Genomic DNA, 18,163 nt, shown 5'->3' with positions numbered 1-18,163 from the left:
TACTCATTGTTTTACCACGTCTAAAAAGAAGAACACCCATTCCATGACAGGTAATGCAGAGCAGCTCTGACCTCAGCAAGGTTAGATCCCTCTCACTTGCTTAGATAGGATGGTCACTAACTAGAAAAAGACAGCAACCTTATTTCTTGTCCCATTATTTTACTTTATATTGCTTCATTTCATTATATTTTTAGCATTGCTTTTTCAATTTTTCATCAGATTCAGCCTGCTTCAGACACCTCCCTTCCCCACAACTTCTTTACTTCAGCCTACACACTTCCAAGAGGCAGATGAGAAAGGACTGTAACTATTCAAACAAACATGACTTTGATTCATAATTTTTAGCTACCATGATTCATGCATGTTGTGCCTTCTCCTTCTGTTGTCATTTTCCTCCATTTCTCCAAACTTCTGTGATGACTAATTTTTTTTTTACCATTTAACGTGGTATGTTTCTACAGACATCTCAATTCTGGCAGTCTTTGAGAACTTTCTTAACTCTGCTTATGTTAACCTTTGTCTTCAATAAGATCATAACATAGATAAATACATGTCCTAATATTTAAGCAATGAGTACTTTAAAGTATTTTTGCCTTTATCTGATCAGTTCTATACCTCCCCAGCTACTCATCTATTTGTTTTTTATTAAGGTCTTCTTAAAAGGAAAACTGAGGAACACCCCAAAGCTGTTAGAACTGCTAGTGACATTGGGCTTAGTCAAGACATAGTAAAAACCTAAGAACAATTGGCTTAGCCTATATTTTTTAAACATATTTTTCTAAACATGCATGTTTACTATAGAACATAAGGCTCAGGAAAAGGTACACACTGAGAAGAATTTAAAGTAGCAACAAAAGGAGTACAGGATAAAATGTACAGCTCCTTTAGTAAACAGTTGTTTACTAGTAAGTTAAGTGCAGGAGATGATTCCTAGTACAATCAAGGAATATTTCTACATAGTTAACAAATGAAAAGAAACTTTGTCCTCATAAAGAGGTTGCCCAGAAAGTCTCATCTACTGAAGAAGAAAATAGAAGTTTTTAAGAGTAAAGGATTAAATAAACCTAGACTCTAGAGACTTCTTTTGTTTGTTTGTGTTTACCATGGAAGTTATCTTGACTTTCGTTTATTATTAGTTTTACATCATGTTTATAGTTTGACAGGACAAGCCCATGCAATGTGAAATAGAAGAGTAAATTGATGTGATCTTCAAATACATTAAAGCTTGCTACACAGGACAAAGTAAAGATTCTCTGTGTCTAGGCATAGGACAAGAACAACTGTGCATAGTGAATTTAGGGAAGAGAGTAGAAAAAAGTTTTCAAGTTTGCTGAGCAGAGGAATAAATTGTTTTGGATGCTACAGAATACCCATTACTGGCTGATTTTCAGAAAACACACAGCAGAAACAGTTCAGATGATTTTTAACTTTTTGTGCATTGACCTTATGGAATGCTGATTAGTACTTTGTTCTATGATTTTTTGAAAATGTCATATACCTATGAAGAACTACAAAAACTTGCACATCACTTTTTAGAATCTATCTTCTCCCAGTTATAAGGGTAATACATTAGACCAGGCAGCCCCAGGAAAATGCTCTATAATGCTGAAATAGTTCTTTGCATGGAAATATGCACACACCACTTCACAATTTTTCAAGAGGAGTCAGCAGCTCAGCAAATCACATTGTTATACTGTGTTATGATGAATGATACTTTCATAATGATGTGACATGTCTAAATGACACAAACCTGGCTTCCTACCAAAAATGTAAAGCAGTTTACCTTTTTTTTTTTTGAGGAAAAAAGCCATTATCAGTTCTTATAGCAAATTTCCCTGCAAGAAAATGGCAGCTGACCAATTTAATACAAAGTATTCCTCAAGTCCGTAATTATGAGTCCGAAAGATTTTAGGAACAGAAGATGCTTTCATAGAATGGTGCATAACTCCACACAATGAAACTATGGAAATATATAACAAACAATAGAAATGAAAGTTGAACATTGTCCATGGAGGTTTTGGAAACACCCAGAACATTTCCAAAACACAGAACATATATTTTTGTAGTAAGATCAATTGGCACTAATAGTACAAGTAACTGAGTTTTAATCATTGCAAAAAACCCTTTCAGATAATAATGCAATAAATAAATACTGATTGATATCAATGTTTTTATTTGATGCATTAATACAAAAGCAGTAACTGATAGCATATTCTCCTTTGCTACAAATAGCTTACCCTGAGATTCTTTTTTCCCTGCAACTTTATAGGACTACTAGATCTCTTTTAATGTCACAGTCTTTCATAAACACAATATAGCTTTTGGCTTTCAAATTGTACCTTGAAAAGTTGCCATGACAGCATGGAGCATTCTGTTCAGCTTGCAATCCTCTGTAAGCTATGCTGTTTCTTTCCTACCAAAGTCTCTTAGCACCTGCCCAGACATGCCCTTGGCAATGTGATTAACTCCTATCATATATTGGCCCTATTTTTTGCTCATCATTCCTCCGTGTGAATGAAACAGTGTTTAGCATTTTGTTCTGGCAGCATGTTGATTTTATTGCTGTTATTTTACATGTTACTGTGTCCTCAGGTTAGAAACGCAAGGACAAAAAATTCTGTTGCAAGAAGACTAGAAGGTGGCATGACATGATGCTCCTCTGGTCCCCTAAGAGTTTATTCAACAGTCTCATATTTCCTCTAGTGCATCAGCACTTTAGACTTCCTCAGCAGCCTATTCCTGAAATGTCCTAGAGAAAATGACAACACAGAAAGTTGGAGCAGGAGAGCTACTCAGTAATAACTCAGTCCTTCCTCCTAGTAGCTCATGTTTCAGGTTTCTGGGAGCCTTTCCAATACCCTAACTCTGATTCTGGTAGTGGCTGGAAGGACAACAGTAATACTGTCCCTACTTACTTTCAGCATGAGATTCTCTATATGACAAGTACTGAACTTAGTATGGAACTATAAACTCAATTCAGAATGAAATCAGTGCTGCTCCCTCTGTGTATCAGGCTTATAAGGCAGATCATTTTAGGCATCAGAGGATTTTTGCTTTAACTTAGCAAGTGTTTTGAGATCACATGCAACTACGTTTATGAAAAGAAATTCTTTTTAACTCAGAAAATATACTCTCTAATATACTCTCTGCATTTGCTATGGGTCAAGCTGGGATTTTTTCCTGGATCAGCCATCCAATCCTAATTCTAATAGAATACCTCTGAATAGTTTTATACTAATAACTGCTCTGTAGAGACTCCTGAAATTATAATATATTAAAGACCCATCAGCCTATCAGAAGAACATGTAATTTTATGTTCATTACTTCTTGGTTCCTGACTATAGAATTTGGATGGTTGCACCTCAATTAAAAGTTGAATCAAAGTTAATATAATTTAAATAAAAACTTCAATAAAAAGTTAAAGTTTTGTTCTTAATAGCATTAATACCCTTTAATGACCGCTACGGTCATTACCACTAGATAACTGACCTTCTTGAACCTCTCTTCACACAGAAACCTTTCTCCCAACACAGTCAATTATTTAGCAGTAATGAGTGCTCTGTAAGAGATTATTGTTTAACCAAGTACCTTGACACACTGCTTTTTCCCTGTTATCTCTATTCTTCAACAAATGGTACATTTTCTTCTATCGCAGGCTTTTCAGTTCTGAGGATAGAAGGCTGTGGTCTTATCCTTTCCAATGCAGAAGTTCACCATATAATTGGCAAAGCTTCAGATATAATTAAAATCTTGAAAATTAGGGTGCTATGAAACACTGCTTGTGAGCAACAACTGTGGCCTTGTAAGACAGAGCAGTTCTGAGGGCAAGTTTGAGATACCTAGGTATAATGAGGAACAAAAAGAGAAATATTGTTGGGGATGAAAAGGCACAGTTCTCTAACTGCATGTGAAAAAAGAAGGAAAAGAAAAATGAATTATAAAGAGACAGAAAGATTCAGGAGCATAATGGATGTCAAAGGAAAAAGTGAATGAAAGAACAAATAAAGAAGAGCAAGGGGGGAGACAAATTAAATTTGGGCAGACAGAATTAATTTTCATAAAGAAAGAAATCTTTTTGGCAGTCTTGGAAGCATTAAATGTTAAAGGATCTTTATTACTGTAGAAGTGTGAGCATTACTGGTTCAGTGAGCTCAACACAAGTCTGGAAGACTTCTGAATTCTAATTCTAGCTGGCCTGACAATTCACCCCGTGCCTTTGGGGAAGGCTCTTCCCCCTCTCTGCCTCAGTTTCTTTCTCCGTAAAAATTACTTTTTTTCAAAAAGCATTATGAATCTTGCATATGCTGTATTTCAAAAATACCAATCAAAAGTAGTTACTAATGCCATTAACTATGTCTTTTTTTCATCTCTCTCTTTAAGAAGTCAGGGAGGTTATTTTGATTTCAAGTTTTTAATATAAGATTCTTGAAACACCTTCCAATTCAAATTCTCAGGTTGAAGTATCTCAAGCATTTTGCACAAATTCAGTTAGAAATACCTTATTCTTTTTTTCCTAAAAGAAATCTTGCCTAATCAATTTAAGAGCGCAATATTCTAATCATTTTTGAATGTTCTGATAACTCTTGTACCTCTTCACATGAAGTATGCTATGGTCAGATTGTGGAACAAAACCTGATGAATCTAGTAGAAATACCAGTGTGCTATACTTAGAAAAAAGATAAAAAATGTCAGATACTTAAAATCTGCATGGCACTGTTGTACGTTACTTCCTCTGTGACAGGGTATTTTGGCACAAAACACATGAAAAAAGTCCATATAATGCCTTAATCCAATATATGGAAGAGAATGTCCTAAATGAGTCATTTGCTCATTTAAAAGCAGTAAATATCTTTTAATGTCCTGGATGAATTTCCATCTGCTCTCTTTCCTTAGAAAGAGGCTTTGAAAATTAAAAGGTGGAGGGAAGCAATACATTTTCCTATTGCCAACAATGCTGCTATTTAGAAGACAACACAGGAGAAATGTCTTCAAATGATTTTTCTACATTAATACTCCATCTCCTAAAGCCTCAGCTTTTTTCATAGTTTATCTGTTACATTGATTGAGGTTCCTCTGTAATGGAGTTACTTTTCTGAGTAAGCAGACAACAGAGAGCAACAGGGAGAGGGCTTTCAAAGCAAACTCCTTGTGACTTACCTTCTATCTTAAATGAGTTAAGCTAGGGTTTTTTATTAATGAGAAGACTGTAGGAAAGTATAATAGTCTATTCAGTTCTGGAAAATACTATAGGTAGGACTGCTGTATATAGAAGCTTGTCAACTAGACAGTTTACTACATTGGAAGAAAATGCAGCAAGAAGGATTTTTTTTATTTGTATAAAATATATTGTTCTTCCAGGCTGTAGTGAAATAGTTTCTATTTAATTGCAGAGAAATCCTAAGAAGGTTACAGCAGTGAAACATTAAAATTCTAAGGGCAACTAATAACATTAAAACTTTATAGCCCCAGATAGAATAATTTAGACAAAAACAACATGAACATATGTTTTGTGTAATAATAACAAACATTTATAGCTGTCAAGAGAGAAAAACACAGGTTTATGCACACCTTAATGGCGTGCATGGGTGAGCATGAGTATATTTAAAACATAATATATTACAAAATTGACAGCAGGCATGACTCTTCTGGGTACTATGTTAAATCAATGAATAAATTACCAAAAGTGTGTTGTGGCTGTTTGGATGTGTAATTGAGCTTAACGTATGTAGTGTTATTTCAAAAGAAACTATTCAAGGAGTTTCTAGACCAATCCACTCTGCATCTTTACTAAGCTGTTTACAAATAACAATAAATGAAACTGTCTCACAGTAGGAAGGAAGTTTACTTATACACATTACGTAAATGGGAGAAAAGTTAATTTTAATATGTTTTTCAGGAATTAAAACCAAACTTATTATAATATTGCTAGAATTCACTGAATTGGAAATCAACATTTTTCATGTTCAATTTTAGATTTATTTTAATTAGCTGATATTTTGCAAACAAAAATCTTTGCCTCAATACATGTCAGGAAGAAGTCCTCTGCAATAAATATGGATGCTTGTGCAGTATCTCTACTGAAGAGTAAGAATCAATGCCCAAATAAATGAACTAGCAAAAAGATGAACTTAAATATATTCTGTTTATTTCCTTAATATATTTCTTGTCCAACTTTTAAAAACATTTTTTACATTAGAAAAATGCGAAAGTAACTTTTAAACCTTATTGTTGTTGACTACTTAATAAGAAAAAAAAAACAGATTTGCAAACTAACCCATTAATTGTCATATTTGGAAAAAACTAGGCACATATGTCTATTCCTTAATTCAGGGCTATTTCATCTTACTACATGCAGAATTTGTAAAAGAGAAAATGATCCCATTTTCTTGCATCTATCTTTATGTTTTGCAGTTCTAGTAGTATTTGGTTATTCTACAGTGCTCTGAACTTCTTGGACTTCAAATCTAATATAGGAAGGGCAGTCTGTACAAGTTAATACATTTACTCAATACCCTTGCAGTCTCCAGGAAAATTTGCCAAACCAACAGTAATGACAGAAAGGACAAGCTGACCTGATCACAGCCACCTTCCTCTTGCCCCCTTCTTCCAAACTGAAATGACTGTCCTCAAATGCAAGCAGTCATAAATGCACTATTCTAAACTTCTGTAGCATGTCATAGCTTTAAGTCATAGTATTTCAGAATACTTGGTGCTGAGCTCTTCAACAGATCTGAACTTTTTTCCTTTGCAATTTTCTATCTCTTTTCTCAACATTTTTCTCCATTTCATAAGGGATGATGTGGATTGTCAGCATCGACCATACTTGTGATTTTCTTAGGGCTCATAAACCAAGGATTAAGGCATTCTGTGCTGAATGCCTGTCTCGTTTCTATAACATGACTGTAAAGAGGAAAAATAGGAAAAAGAAATGAAGTGTACATGCCCAGATGAGCTATTCTTTCTCTCTGGTGTGGTGATGGTTCATAAAGCATGCTATGGGGTGATTATAAAAGAATATGGCATACCACCTGTCTCCTGGTCAGAAAACCCATTTTACATTTAAAGCCATCTTAGGTTAACTGTCATTAACATTTACAGCTGCCCATGGGATATGGCAAAGTACACTACTATCACACATATTTTTGTTGCAGTTACTTCCAAGTGTTTAAGGAAGAAGTCAAAATTTCTAAATGTGATGCAGTCCCCATTGTATCTCCCATATCGGTTACACTATCTTGGGTCAATATAATTATCATGAAATGAGGAGCATCTGAGGTACTTTAAGAAAGGCTTAATTAAAAATGCAGATAAAATACTAAAAAACAAAAGGGCAAAAAAAATATAACCCACAAGTAACTAGACCTGAAATACAAACGTGTAAGATGGCAATAAGCATCTTGCAGTCTTTTAGTATTTTAGCCTATATTTCACCAAATGACCTAGTGAAAATGTTGGGGTTTTTTTCATAATGTAGATACACATAAAGAAGTCAGGTCATACAACGCTCAGCATTGTACGCTGTTGCCTTCTAACAGATTGGCTTAAAAAACTAGCAAAATCTGTAACATCACTTTGAATTTAAAGTTTAAGTGTAGTCAAGTATACTGTGCCACAAGACATTTAAGAATAAGTCAGTTTTAAAATGCAGGTTGTCCAAGTAGATTTTTCCTTCAAACATTGTTTTATCTGATTTCCCTTTTGTGACCACCCTAGTGAAGAACAGCTGCTTTAAGTATACAGATGAGACTAGAACTAAATGATACTACAGGTTAAATCATTGCTAGAAGATGTTCCAAAAGACTAAAATAAGAAGTGAATTGAAAAAAAAAAAAAAAGGAAATGCCACCAAATCATGCTGAATATAAAAGTAATTAAAAGAATTTAAAAAGAATAAAAACATGCAGAAGATAAAATTTACCTTTATCTTATAGTATCTTTGTTCACATCAATGTTTCTTTTGTTCTCTATTACACGTTTAATCATTCTCAGACATCAACCATAACAGCAGAAACTCAAATACCTGACTGATAATTAAACACAGTAATATTTATAAGAAGTTAGTTTATTCTGCAGATAGGAACACTTAATTTACTGCATAAATACAATGAAAGTAAAATTTCTTTTTAAAGATCAGAGGAGTGCCATGCCAGTCACTCTTTAATGGAATAAAGCAGTAATTTTTGTTTTCAGACCAATAATACAAGTTTAATAAAATGACAAAGTTAGAATGCTATTAACAGAAGCAACAATCTTTAGTAATGACAATTGGCAATAGCATCCATACTGAGCTGTCATTTTTAAAGTACAGGATTCTTAGAAGACTATAACAAAAAGGAAAAATTAGCTTTTCAAACATGATTTTTTAAAAAAAGCAAAACACAGTGGAGCAATTTGGCACCAAAAAAAAAAAAAAAATCTCAGTACAGCAGGCAAGCAGCATTTACTCCACTGAATCCTGCACTACCAGAAGTGAACAGGTGATATTGCATTGCTACTCCTAGAACTAGAAAAACCAAAATAGACTAGTGGTGAAAGTAGAAGATAATAACCTTGTAAGTCCAATGCCTCGATCTTATACCACATCATCGGAAAAATCAAAAATATTTATCATTGGGATGACTGCTAAACAACACAGGGGTAGAAGGCACATTCGGAGTTTACCATTTGAACTGACCATTACCACTTTTGTCACCAAGTCAGTTACAATGTCCATGGAGTGCCAGCTTTCAGTCCCCCTACACTGCTATCTGAGCCTGACTCAGCAGTAAGCCCTGTGAGAAGTGTCTCGCTCCTATTCTATATTTCACTTGTGATCCTGGTGAAATCCTTAACTGTTTTGAAGAGCAACAGACAGCAGGGAGGGAGAGGGAGCAAGAATAAGATATGAGGAAGGAAAGTTAACCAAAAAGATCTGAATTTCAATCAATTTGCTTTGTTAGTGATCACTACCTATAAATCCAACCACGAACTTGGTACACCAAGACATTTTCAGTCAGCTACGATTCCTTCTTTTCACTTGCTTATTTATTAATTTATTTTAGTATGTTCCATCAACTTCTGAACTCAAACTCAAAAAAAAAAGTTCTGTTTCTGCCGTGGCTCTAAAATCTTGAATGAGCACATGGGATTCTGAGCCCACGGGATTCTGAGCCCACATAGAAAAGGAGTCAAGTAATAGCTCAGACAGGCTACCCTAGAAATTTCTGCTTTAGAATGGCAGATGTTGAGTTTCAGTAAAATAAACCTGTGTATATTTGTGTGTGCATGTTACTAAAAGTTACTAAATGTGGATTTCTCTGGAAATCTGAGAAACTTGTGAAACAATGGGTGGACATGAATAAGCAAAACGTTCCACCAACATTCACTGCTGAAAATATGTTCTATTGAAAATAAAAGATCAAAAATTCAATGAGTGTGCAGAGAGAGTAGAATGGACAGATACCGGCAAAATAGAAAATCAAGGCTTTGCGTGGTTAATATTTAGTTTATGTCACTTAAGATAAATATATGAATATATGCTCAAATACCCTTGAGGGTTTTTTTTCAAATATAGGCCAAATCTAAATGGGATTTTTGCCTAAATAAAACTTGTCAGAGTTGGTCTTCTTATGCATGTGAAGTTACAACAGCCTAACACACTTTCAGAGTTTCAGATAAAAATGTTCAAAGATTCAAATAGCATTATGATAAAATTTGCCCCTTGGGCATATGCCAGTTTAAATATCTGTTCTCATCAAATTTTCAGTCTGCACTTGTTCTCAGTGGAGTGATTTAGATTTAAAACATCTTTCAAAGTGAACTCCTGAAGTAAAAAAATCATAATTTCTTTGCTAACTATGTAAGCATAACTGTTTCTACTAACAGTGATGGTTGTTAAAGAGCATATAGTTGCCAAAAGTAATCAATATACAGAATCTAGAATCATCAAGGTGTGAAAATGAGAAGATATTATAAGTACCACAGATACCTTGGAGTCCTTGATCACATCTTCAATTAGAATATGACTTTTGATATATTTGCAGTAAATTTTATGATATGCTGGTTAAAAATGCACCTACGTTTTATAACAGGACTGAATATTGTGCTTAATAGTACATACAATTTAGTTGCAAAAAATATGACTTTTAAAGCGTGACACTAAATTTTATGTTTGGTAGTGAGTTCAATAAATCACAGATAAGGTGATTATTTTGATATTCACTAGAAAAAAATTAGGAGCTCTGCTACTGTTTTAGAAATTTGGCTTATAAAGATTATTAGAATTATTTTAGATACTATGAAAACAATGTTGTAATACAGAATTTGCAGCAAATATGCAAGGAGGTTGATGCATATATGAGAAAACAATCTCTGTGATCTAAAATGGGACACAGGTTTGCTTAAGGACTTCAGGGGCATCATATCTTGAAAAACTAGCAAAATATTTGGTTAACTTATGATATAGAGAGGTTTTACCAGGGGTCATGTAACCTGAAAAAAGATGTTTAGGATGGAGCTATTGTTCATTTGTTTTATTGTACTCCAAACACTGGCTGCCTAACTTCATTCCTTTTGCTGTGAAGGGAGATTCTGAATTAAACACAAAATCATTCCTCCTGCCCACTAAAAGGCATACAGTTCATATACTCAGGAGAAACAGCTTCTAGTAAGCAGCAGTGAATCTACTGTGTAGAAGCCGACTATACGTCTAACATCCCTAAATGTTTTTTTGGGCACCTTTGATGCTTTTGCTTTCGATCATCCTGGAAAAAACTACGATTATTGGAACAAAAGAAACATTTTCAAAATAGAGCTCTCCCAGATATGTAGCATCTAAAATCTTCAGTCAACTGCAAATTACTTCCAAAAGCAATGGTACCAATCCATTTACAAGCACATCTGCATAATCCTGCACTTTAGCTGGTAGTTACTATTGCAACATTTACCCTCAAAACAATGGGTGGGTTAGGTTCATCCCAAGTGGCCATAGAAACACAGGCTGTGGATTTCCAGCCAGTGGAGAGGAAGGCAATGGGGAAGAACCACACATCCCCTTTCCCTGTGAAGCAGCCAACCATCACCACTATTCACAACAGACTCACAGAGGTACGAGAGAAGGACATAATTTGATTTACAGTCTTTCCTGGAAGACCTCGGCTGTAAATCCTTATGAACAGCCAGATGGAATGTAACGTTCTTCCTCTGGAAAAAGGAAAAGTAGTTCTGACACCTCCTTCTCTCAGGGTGTGTGGGGGAGAAAGCCCTTGTAAAAGAGCTGACCAAGGCAAGGCTTTAAGGCTCAGTTTGCTTATGCCTGTGTTTTGGAAAAGGCCTTGGTGTAATGATGCAAAAATTCAAATTTTATGAGCTTGGAAACTTAAAATCACCCCAAAATGACTAGCCTGGTTAAAGTATTTTAATTCCTTTACCAAAGGATAGATACAAAATACAAGACAGAAGAATCTTGGCAGTTTTATGAATATTATTCTGTATGCAATGTATCAATTTAAGATTGCATACACTTAGAAACTTAAAGGAAACATTCTGTACATAAAATATTAGGTGATTATTTTGGGTTTGCCTGGGTTTTTGAAAGTTTCTGCTTAGCTGAAGAAAATTTTGCTTCAAAGTACGATAAAGAGAGGTACTTCCTTGTCAAGGTACTGGTTTTGTCAATAAAAACCCCTGCATCAGAAAGGTACTGAAACGTACTAAAAGTCTATGTTTTCTTTCTATCTATATTAAAATTATTACACAAAATTTTTCAACTAATTCTCAGAGTCTGGTACAGTACTGTCAACAAAGCTTTTCTGCTCAGTTGACACAATCACACCTTTTATACACTTCAGTAGATCCCCTTTTTCTCTATTTCTTGTTTCTTTAAGTAAGATTCACTATAAGTCAGTCCATTCAATTTTTCATATTCAGGTTCTCCTTTTACCAGTGCCAGCTTCTGCTACTAAACTTATTCCAAATCATATTTCTGTTTCCTTTTATTCATTCACTCTAAAATGATGTGTAAAATTATGGTTTCATCTTTCAAATCTTTCCTGAAGATACTTTTTTGTTTATGATGTTGGCTAAGACTGTGCACATTCTAGATGATGTCTGTAACATTAAAATTACATAACTTATAAAACAAGGTATTAAAAACTAGCAAACGGAGGAACTTGAAGTGTCTAGCTGCATTTACAGACACAAAATTTCCTTCCTCTTGCTTTTTTTTTTAGGTTCTCTTCATGGTTTTATCAACTTAGTTTGTTTTGACTAGCTTGGAAATTCTCAAAGGATGTTTTTAATCGTATATTTGGATAACAATTAATATCAAAAGAATTCAGTCAGGTTTCACATCCTCCAGCAAAAGCACTAAAAGACAGGCTTATTCCTCACAAAACCAAAATTTCATCTACAGATTTACAGAAGGATTTTATAAAAAACACTACCCTTTTTATCCATTTGACCAACTCATACATGGTCCAAATCCCCACCATAGAAGCTGACAGATCAAGAATACTGAAATACCACATACTAAAATACCTAAAGCCAAGGAAAATAATAACTGTAATTCATTTTTTCCTAGTACGGTAGAATTAACAGCATCATTTATACTTAAGACTGGGATCACAGTATTTTTACTCTAGACTTCCAAAGTTCCCAAAGATTCAGGATTGAAATGTCACATGAATGATTTTGAATTGTTCAGCTGCTAGGCACAATAATAGTATTTATGTATGGATAGCATTTTAAATATTCAACAATTTAAGACTATGCCTCAATGGCAACGTGGCAGAACCTTCTGTTCTAATTGTAGGAAATCACTTCCCTATTACCATCCTTTGAAGTAGTGAATGGTGAACTACAGACCTCATAATACTTTTCATAATACTTTGTAATACTTTTCAGCAGAGAAATATGTTGTAAGGTATTGTAAGGTATTTTATTTACCAGTGAAAGGTAGTAACTATTAAACTGCATCTGAGGCTATCCAGTTGTTCTGAACAGAAGAAACTAATACATTCAGTTGAAACTGCAAAGAATTAAGGTGGCAGATGGTAATTACTAATACTGGAAGTAAGACTGGGTAAATGTGGTTAGATCTTCAGTTTAATGTCTCATCTATGAGGTGTTGCATTCATGACATAAAACTCTTCTGCGTTTGTATGGGAACGTGGCTCATTATGGACACATTAGAGGAAAAAATAACAACTTTTCTTGTACCTTTCTTTTCCAAGAAAAGACTTGATTAAGCCATGAGATAACAATAGACCAGAATGGCATGTGTATCACCAGATGAAAGGCCCTTTCCATATGCCTGTACAATGTCAGAGACAAAAGTCTGATTTCCATTTTATTATTTTTTCAGATTTTTACTGATGAAGTGATGGCTATTTACTTGACATTTTATTCCCCAGTATTAAGAACATGAGACACAAAGTTGAATACATGAGTCTGATCCTGAGTTTGTGAATGTGGAAAATAGAGAAAGAGGGACTATAAGGTAAATAAATAAATTCAGTTTGAGATGTGAAGTTTTACAAGTCCCCTGTAACTTAAACTCCAGCAACCCAAGCAAAATGACCCTTCTAGCATATGCTATTCCTGCCCTTTCATTAGAAACAACCAAGTGAAGGAGAATGAAGGCCAGTTACACGTGCTATTTGACAACTTTAAAGCACTAACCACTACAGTAATATATACAATACTCCACTTGCATATATTGGACACCAAAAAACACAGTTTTCAAAGTGGTTATGTAAGTAAAACCACTAGGTTCTGAAATCATGCTCTCTGTTATCTGTTATAATATTTAAAACTTTCCCGGTAATAAACTTGGTCTGCTTTTAAATAATGAAAGGCATTGCAAAAAAAATACTGGTATGTTGCTCTTAATATTACTGCCCATGCATTATACTCATGTCTGCAGATTAAAAATACAGAGTTGCTAAAAGACACTGAAAGAAAATTATCTACTCACAAATATGATATTTCTCCGCACTAATCATAAAGATGCCAAAACATTTTATTTGTATATTCCTTTTATATAAAATTATTGATCTAAATGTTGCAGTCATAGCAGTATGATTGGATGGCCAGGACGAGTTACAAGTCTGAAGTAAAAAAGAAAGGATTGTTATCATTCTCTTTGCTCTGTCTTGTTGCCCATTTCACAAAGTCATTCTCATACTAGCAGGATGTGATTGTTCTGAACTGTAATATTTAGTCCACCCACCAAGTCTGAGACCAGTGTCACTATAAAACCATCTTTAAAGGAGCGTTCCCAGAATCCCAAATTGTGGTAGATATTAAACAGCTTCACCAAGTTTTCACTTTTTAAATGAAAATCATTTTTCTGTGTACTGAAGACTGTTTGTTTAGAATGGTTATAAAAACTGTAAAATTATGTGCAACTGAGTGGGAAATGATCCCATAAGTGTGGGATGTTTAATTATCTATCAAGAGGAAATTACACTGGTTTTCTTTTTCCCTTTATGCAAAGATTTGTTTAACCACTTCAAACCCTGAGCCATCTACTATTTCTGTAATTTTAAGGTTTACTTTATTAAACATGTTTTTACCTCTTCCTCTAAAACTCTTCAAATCCTTACTGCTTCTATGATTTACCCCACTATAGAGTTAACACATTCTTCCCAAGAGTGTTTTTTTTACCTGAGACAACTAAGTCAAATTTCAATGTTCTAAGCATTAGGCACAATGTCTTAGGTAGTTTCCTGCTTGTTTCTCTGAATCTGGAATGGAAAATTAGAGATGTTTTTCACTAATAAAGCAATTATTCTGGAAAGAAACTTGTCCAGAAGTACAGACTACATATATATTTGCAGAGTTCACCATTATTCTTCTAACCTACCAGCCTTTAGGTTCTGATGTTATACTCTGAACTGTTGCCAAAAAAAATCCCAAAACTTAATTAAAAAATTTACTTGCAGAACAAAAATATCTGGGTCCAAAAATTATAGTAATGAACTAACTTTACAAATGCATGTTGGGAGCAGAACTTACAACTGACCCTAAGAATACTATTCCATACCATGTTCAGTGAAGGAGAATGTCTACAATGGGTAATTGCTATTAAGATTTGTATGCTTTTAGAGGACATCACTTACAGAATTAACTTGCAAGCTCTTCAGAGAGCCATGAATTTTTCCACCAAATTATGATTTAAATAGATCAGAGTAATATTGGAGAAGTTACACTCACAGCCACTAGATAAGAAAATACATCATGTTGTTTTTCAATACCACTCTTTACTGTTTATTGAAAGCAACACTGTTCCAGTAGGCCTTTCCTGACTCAATTAAAAAAAAGAGATCAGTTACAAAACGAGTGGTCTCGGACATTTTCAAAAGGTGAAAAAATGCAAGATATATGAAAACATTCCTCCTATTTCCAGATATTTTCAAATATTACTTACTATTTTCATCAAGAGAAAATACGTACCTTAGCTAAGTGTCTCAAGATTCTGAAGGAAAGTCAAGTGTATAGCATGTCGTGTACTACTCATAATGTTAGATCAGTACTTGTTGGAATGTGTCATGGCAATTTTGACATTCATTTATAAAGGTACTTTTCAATGCAGTAAGAAGACAAAACTTTATATCCTTCAATTTAAACTGAATACATTCATCAATTCTTTTTTTTTTTATAAAAATGACGGAATAATAGTTGTAGTAAATACTTAAAGAGATCTCACTGGTTTTTTAAGATCTTACAGAAACCGTAGTACCTCAGAGGAGTTTAGGCACTAGGAATGTTTAAAATCAATCCTTAAAAGCAATCACTATAAACCACTATTAAACTTACATACAATAAAAAGAAAAATTTCCTAAGCAAAATCTGAATTCTTGAATAGAAATGTTGACAATGTATTTCTGGAGTACAGAACATCCCTCTTCCCATCCTACTTTTCATTGGTCTTATAAAAAATGCCATAGTGTTATGAAAACATGTTTTAAAAATTCTTAAGGGAAAAGTTTCCTAGGGTCTTCGGAATTCCTCCTTTCCCTATTTCTTTACAGATTTCTAACACCAACACTGTTCCTGTTGTTTCTCAAAAAAGGTAAAAATAAAAATAACCTCTAGGTATAATCTTTAGATTTTCTATTATACTTCTCAGATTCCTTTTGGTTTTGTAACAAATGCAAACTGAAATCTACATTTATATTACTGACTGTATTTTAATTTCAGTTAATCTTGCAGCACGAAGAAGTAGATGGTGTTTGACCGCACTATTGCCCATACTTAGAAGAATCATATAGGGATGTGATTTAATTAATTAAATAACCTGAAAATATTTTCAGTTTCATCAATTTTTGTCTACTTTTTTTTTTTTAATCTAACTGTAGGCACCAAAAAAAAAAAGGTTTTGCTTCAGGTTCCTATCTCTATAATAAAAAGCATGAGGCAACGAGCTACCACCTATCTATATGAAAAATTCACTGCAACTGCCCCATCTCCATTTCTCTCCTTTTAAGCAAATATTTGAATACAATTATTCCAAGCTAGGGATTCCATAATTTTCACAGAAAAATCAAGCTGGATTTTAGAATACTTTTTACATGATAATTTTGATCAAGCAGTTAAACTTTTGGCCATGGATGAGTCGAGCTGTTCGGAGATATGGAATCATATTACTGGCAGGGTAAAAAAATAATCTTTGAGCTAGTCTGTTTACTTTAACAGACCTAATTATGAAATCAAGTGTTACTCCACCACCTAATTCCTAAAGGAAGAGCTATATAGCCCAGGATCATTTTCCATCACGCAAGCGATGAGGGATATCAGTTCAAATTATGTCTCCTGCAAATATGTGTTTTCCTGTAGTTTTATTTCATTGTTGTCCTTGGCTCTTCTTCCATCATCTCTAAGATCATTCTTGCTATGTAGAATTATAGTAAGAAAACACCAGAACTTTTCATGTAATCCTAGCCAAGAGTTACTCTACAAACTACACTCTGAGAAGCACTGAATACCCATGCTAAGAATTGTCCAGCATCAGAATCAGAAAATCTACTCAGCACAATCATCTCTGTTATTCCTAGAAACAAGAATTGTGAATTTTTCCTTGCATTTCAGCCTGATGTGTGTCAAGATTTTGAGGGGTTTGATTGCTCTGCTGCATATTCTTTGCTTAAGAAACACCTCTGCTTACTACTGGTGGTAGTGAAAGGTCATGGACCCTACACCACAAGTTTCTGTTGTGTGTAGCATCCCTACACTGCTTGCACCAATTTGAAAAAGCATGGTCTGTATTTAAAACGCTCTTACAAATATTGTTTGGCAACTGGTAAGTACTATATCCTTCTTTAAGAATTAATATCCACAAAATTATGATAGGTGTCAATACCTTGTTCTTAAAGTACTTGTTGTATTCAACACAAGCACTATTATGGACATCTTCGAGCAAAAAGATTTGTGAAAAGGCATATGACCTTCTTCCCACTACAATGGCCATCTCCTAATTAAGCAATGCATCTGATAGTCATTAACAGGAATGAGATAATGAATCACTTTCTCTCTTCTTTGCTAATTTGCTGTAACCAAGCGGCTAATGGATGTCAGAGCTGAGTGATTGCACTGATTATAGTGATTTATAGTTGCAACAAAACAATTTAAAACCATTCTGATTATTCATGTTAAAGATGCTTTATGTTTTGTTTACTAAATGTTTTATGTTCCCCCTCATGCCCCTCTACACAGAATGAGACAGGTCTTCCTGGAAAACTTGAAAGTTCTAAGATTTTTTTTATTGTTTCAGAGTAAGGCATTTCATTTTGTTTGTAAAAAAAAAGTTTACCCAGTAGAAATGAAAAGCCTTAGGGTGGAAAGAAAACTTCAGTGGTGCCTAGTTCAAAAGAAGAAGGAAATAAGAGGAAATAAGGCAAACTTCAAGCCACTTACCTTAGGGCTCCCAGTCCCTTCCTCATTCTCTGCAGACACATCAGTAGCCAGTATTTCTGCTTTGATGATATCCAGAGCCCTAAGAATCCAGCTGTGTTGCCGTTTGATTTGCTTCTGTAGTTCTTTCCACTGACTTGCAATCATCTGCAGCATGTCCTTCAGTCCTTCTCCACAATGAAGGGGTAAAAAGTAAAAGCTGTAAACTCAACAGCTTCTTTAAATATTATCCTTTATTCAAATAATAAGCAGGATATTTAAAATAATAAAT

The 18,163-nt window shown here is 34.2% G+C and overlaps 1 protein-coding gene across 9 annotated transcripts in view; it reads right to left on the bottom strand.

Moving 5' to 3' along the window:
* The window catches only part of AKAP6 (A-kinase anchoring protein 6), a 274,096-nt gene that overhangs the window by 122,582 nt on the left and 133,351 nt on the right, over positions 1–18,163 (bottom strand). For 7 of the 9 annotated variants that reach the window (XM_018082582.2, XM_018082580.2, XM_018082581.2 and 4 more), the window contains one exon: positions 17,896–18,062. In XM_018082582.2, the coding sequence (XP_017938071.2) occupies positions 17,896–18,062 (167 nt within the window). The remainder of the gene's footprint in view (positions 1–17,895; positions 18,063–18,163) is intronic. The other 2 variants (XM_018082584.2, XM_018082587.2) reach the window with 1 other exon arrangement.

Source organism: Manacus vitellinus, unplaced genomic scaffold (genome assembly GCF_001715985.3).
Source record: "Manacus vitellinus isolate BGI_N305 unplaced genomic scaffold, ASM171598v3 scaffold_6_pilon, whole genome shotgun sequence".
NCBI lineage: Eukaryota > Metazoa > Chordata > Aves > Passeriformes > Pipridae > Manacus > Manacus vitellinus.
Note: the sequence above shows the minus strand (reverse complement) of the source record. Positions and strands in the feature narration are given on the sequence as shown.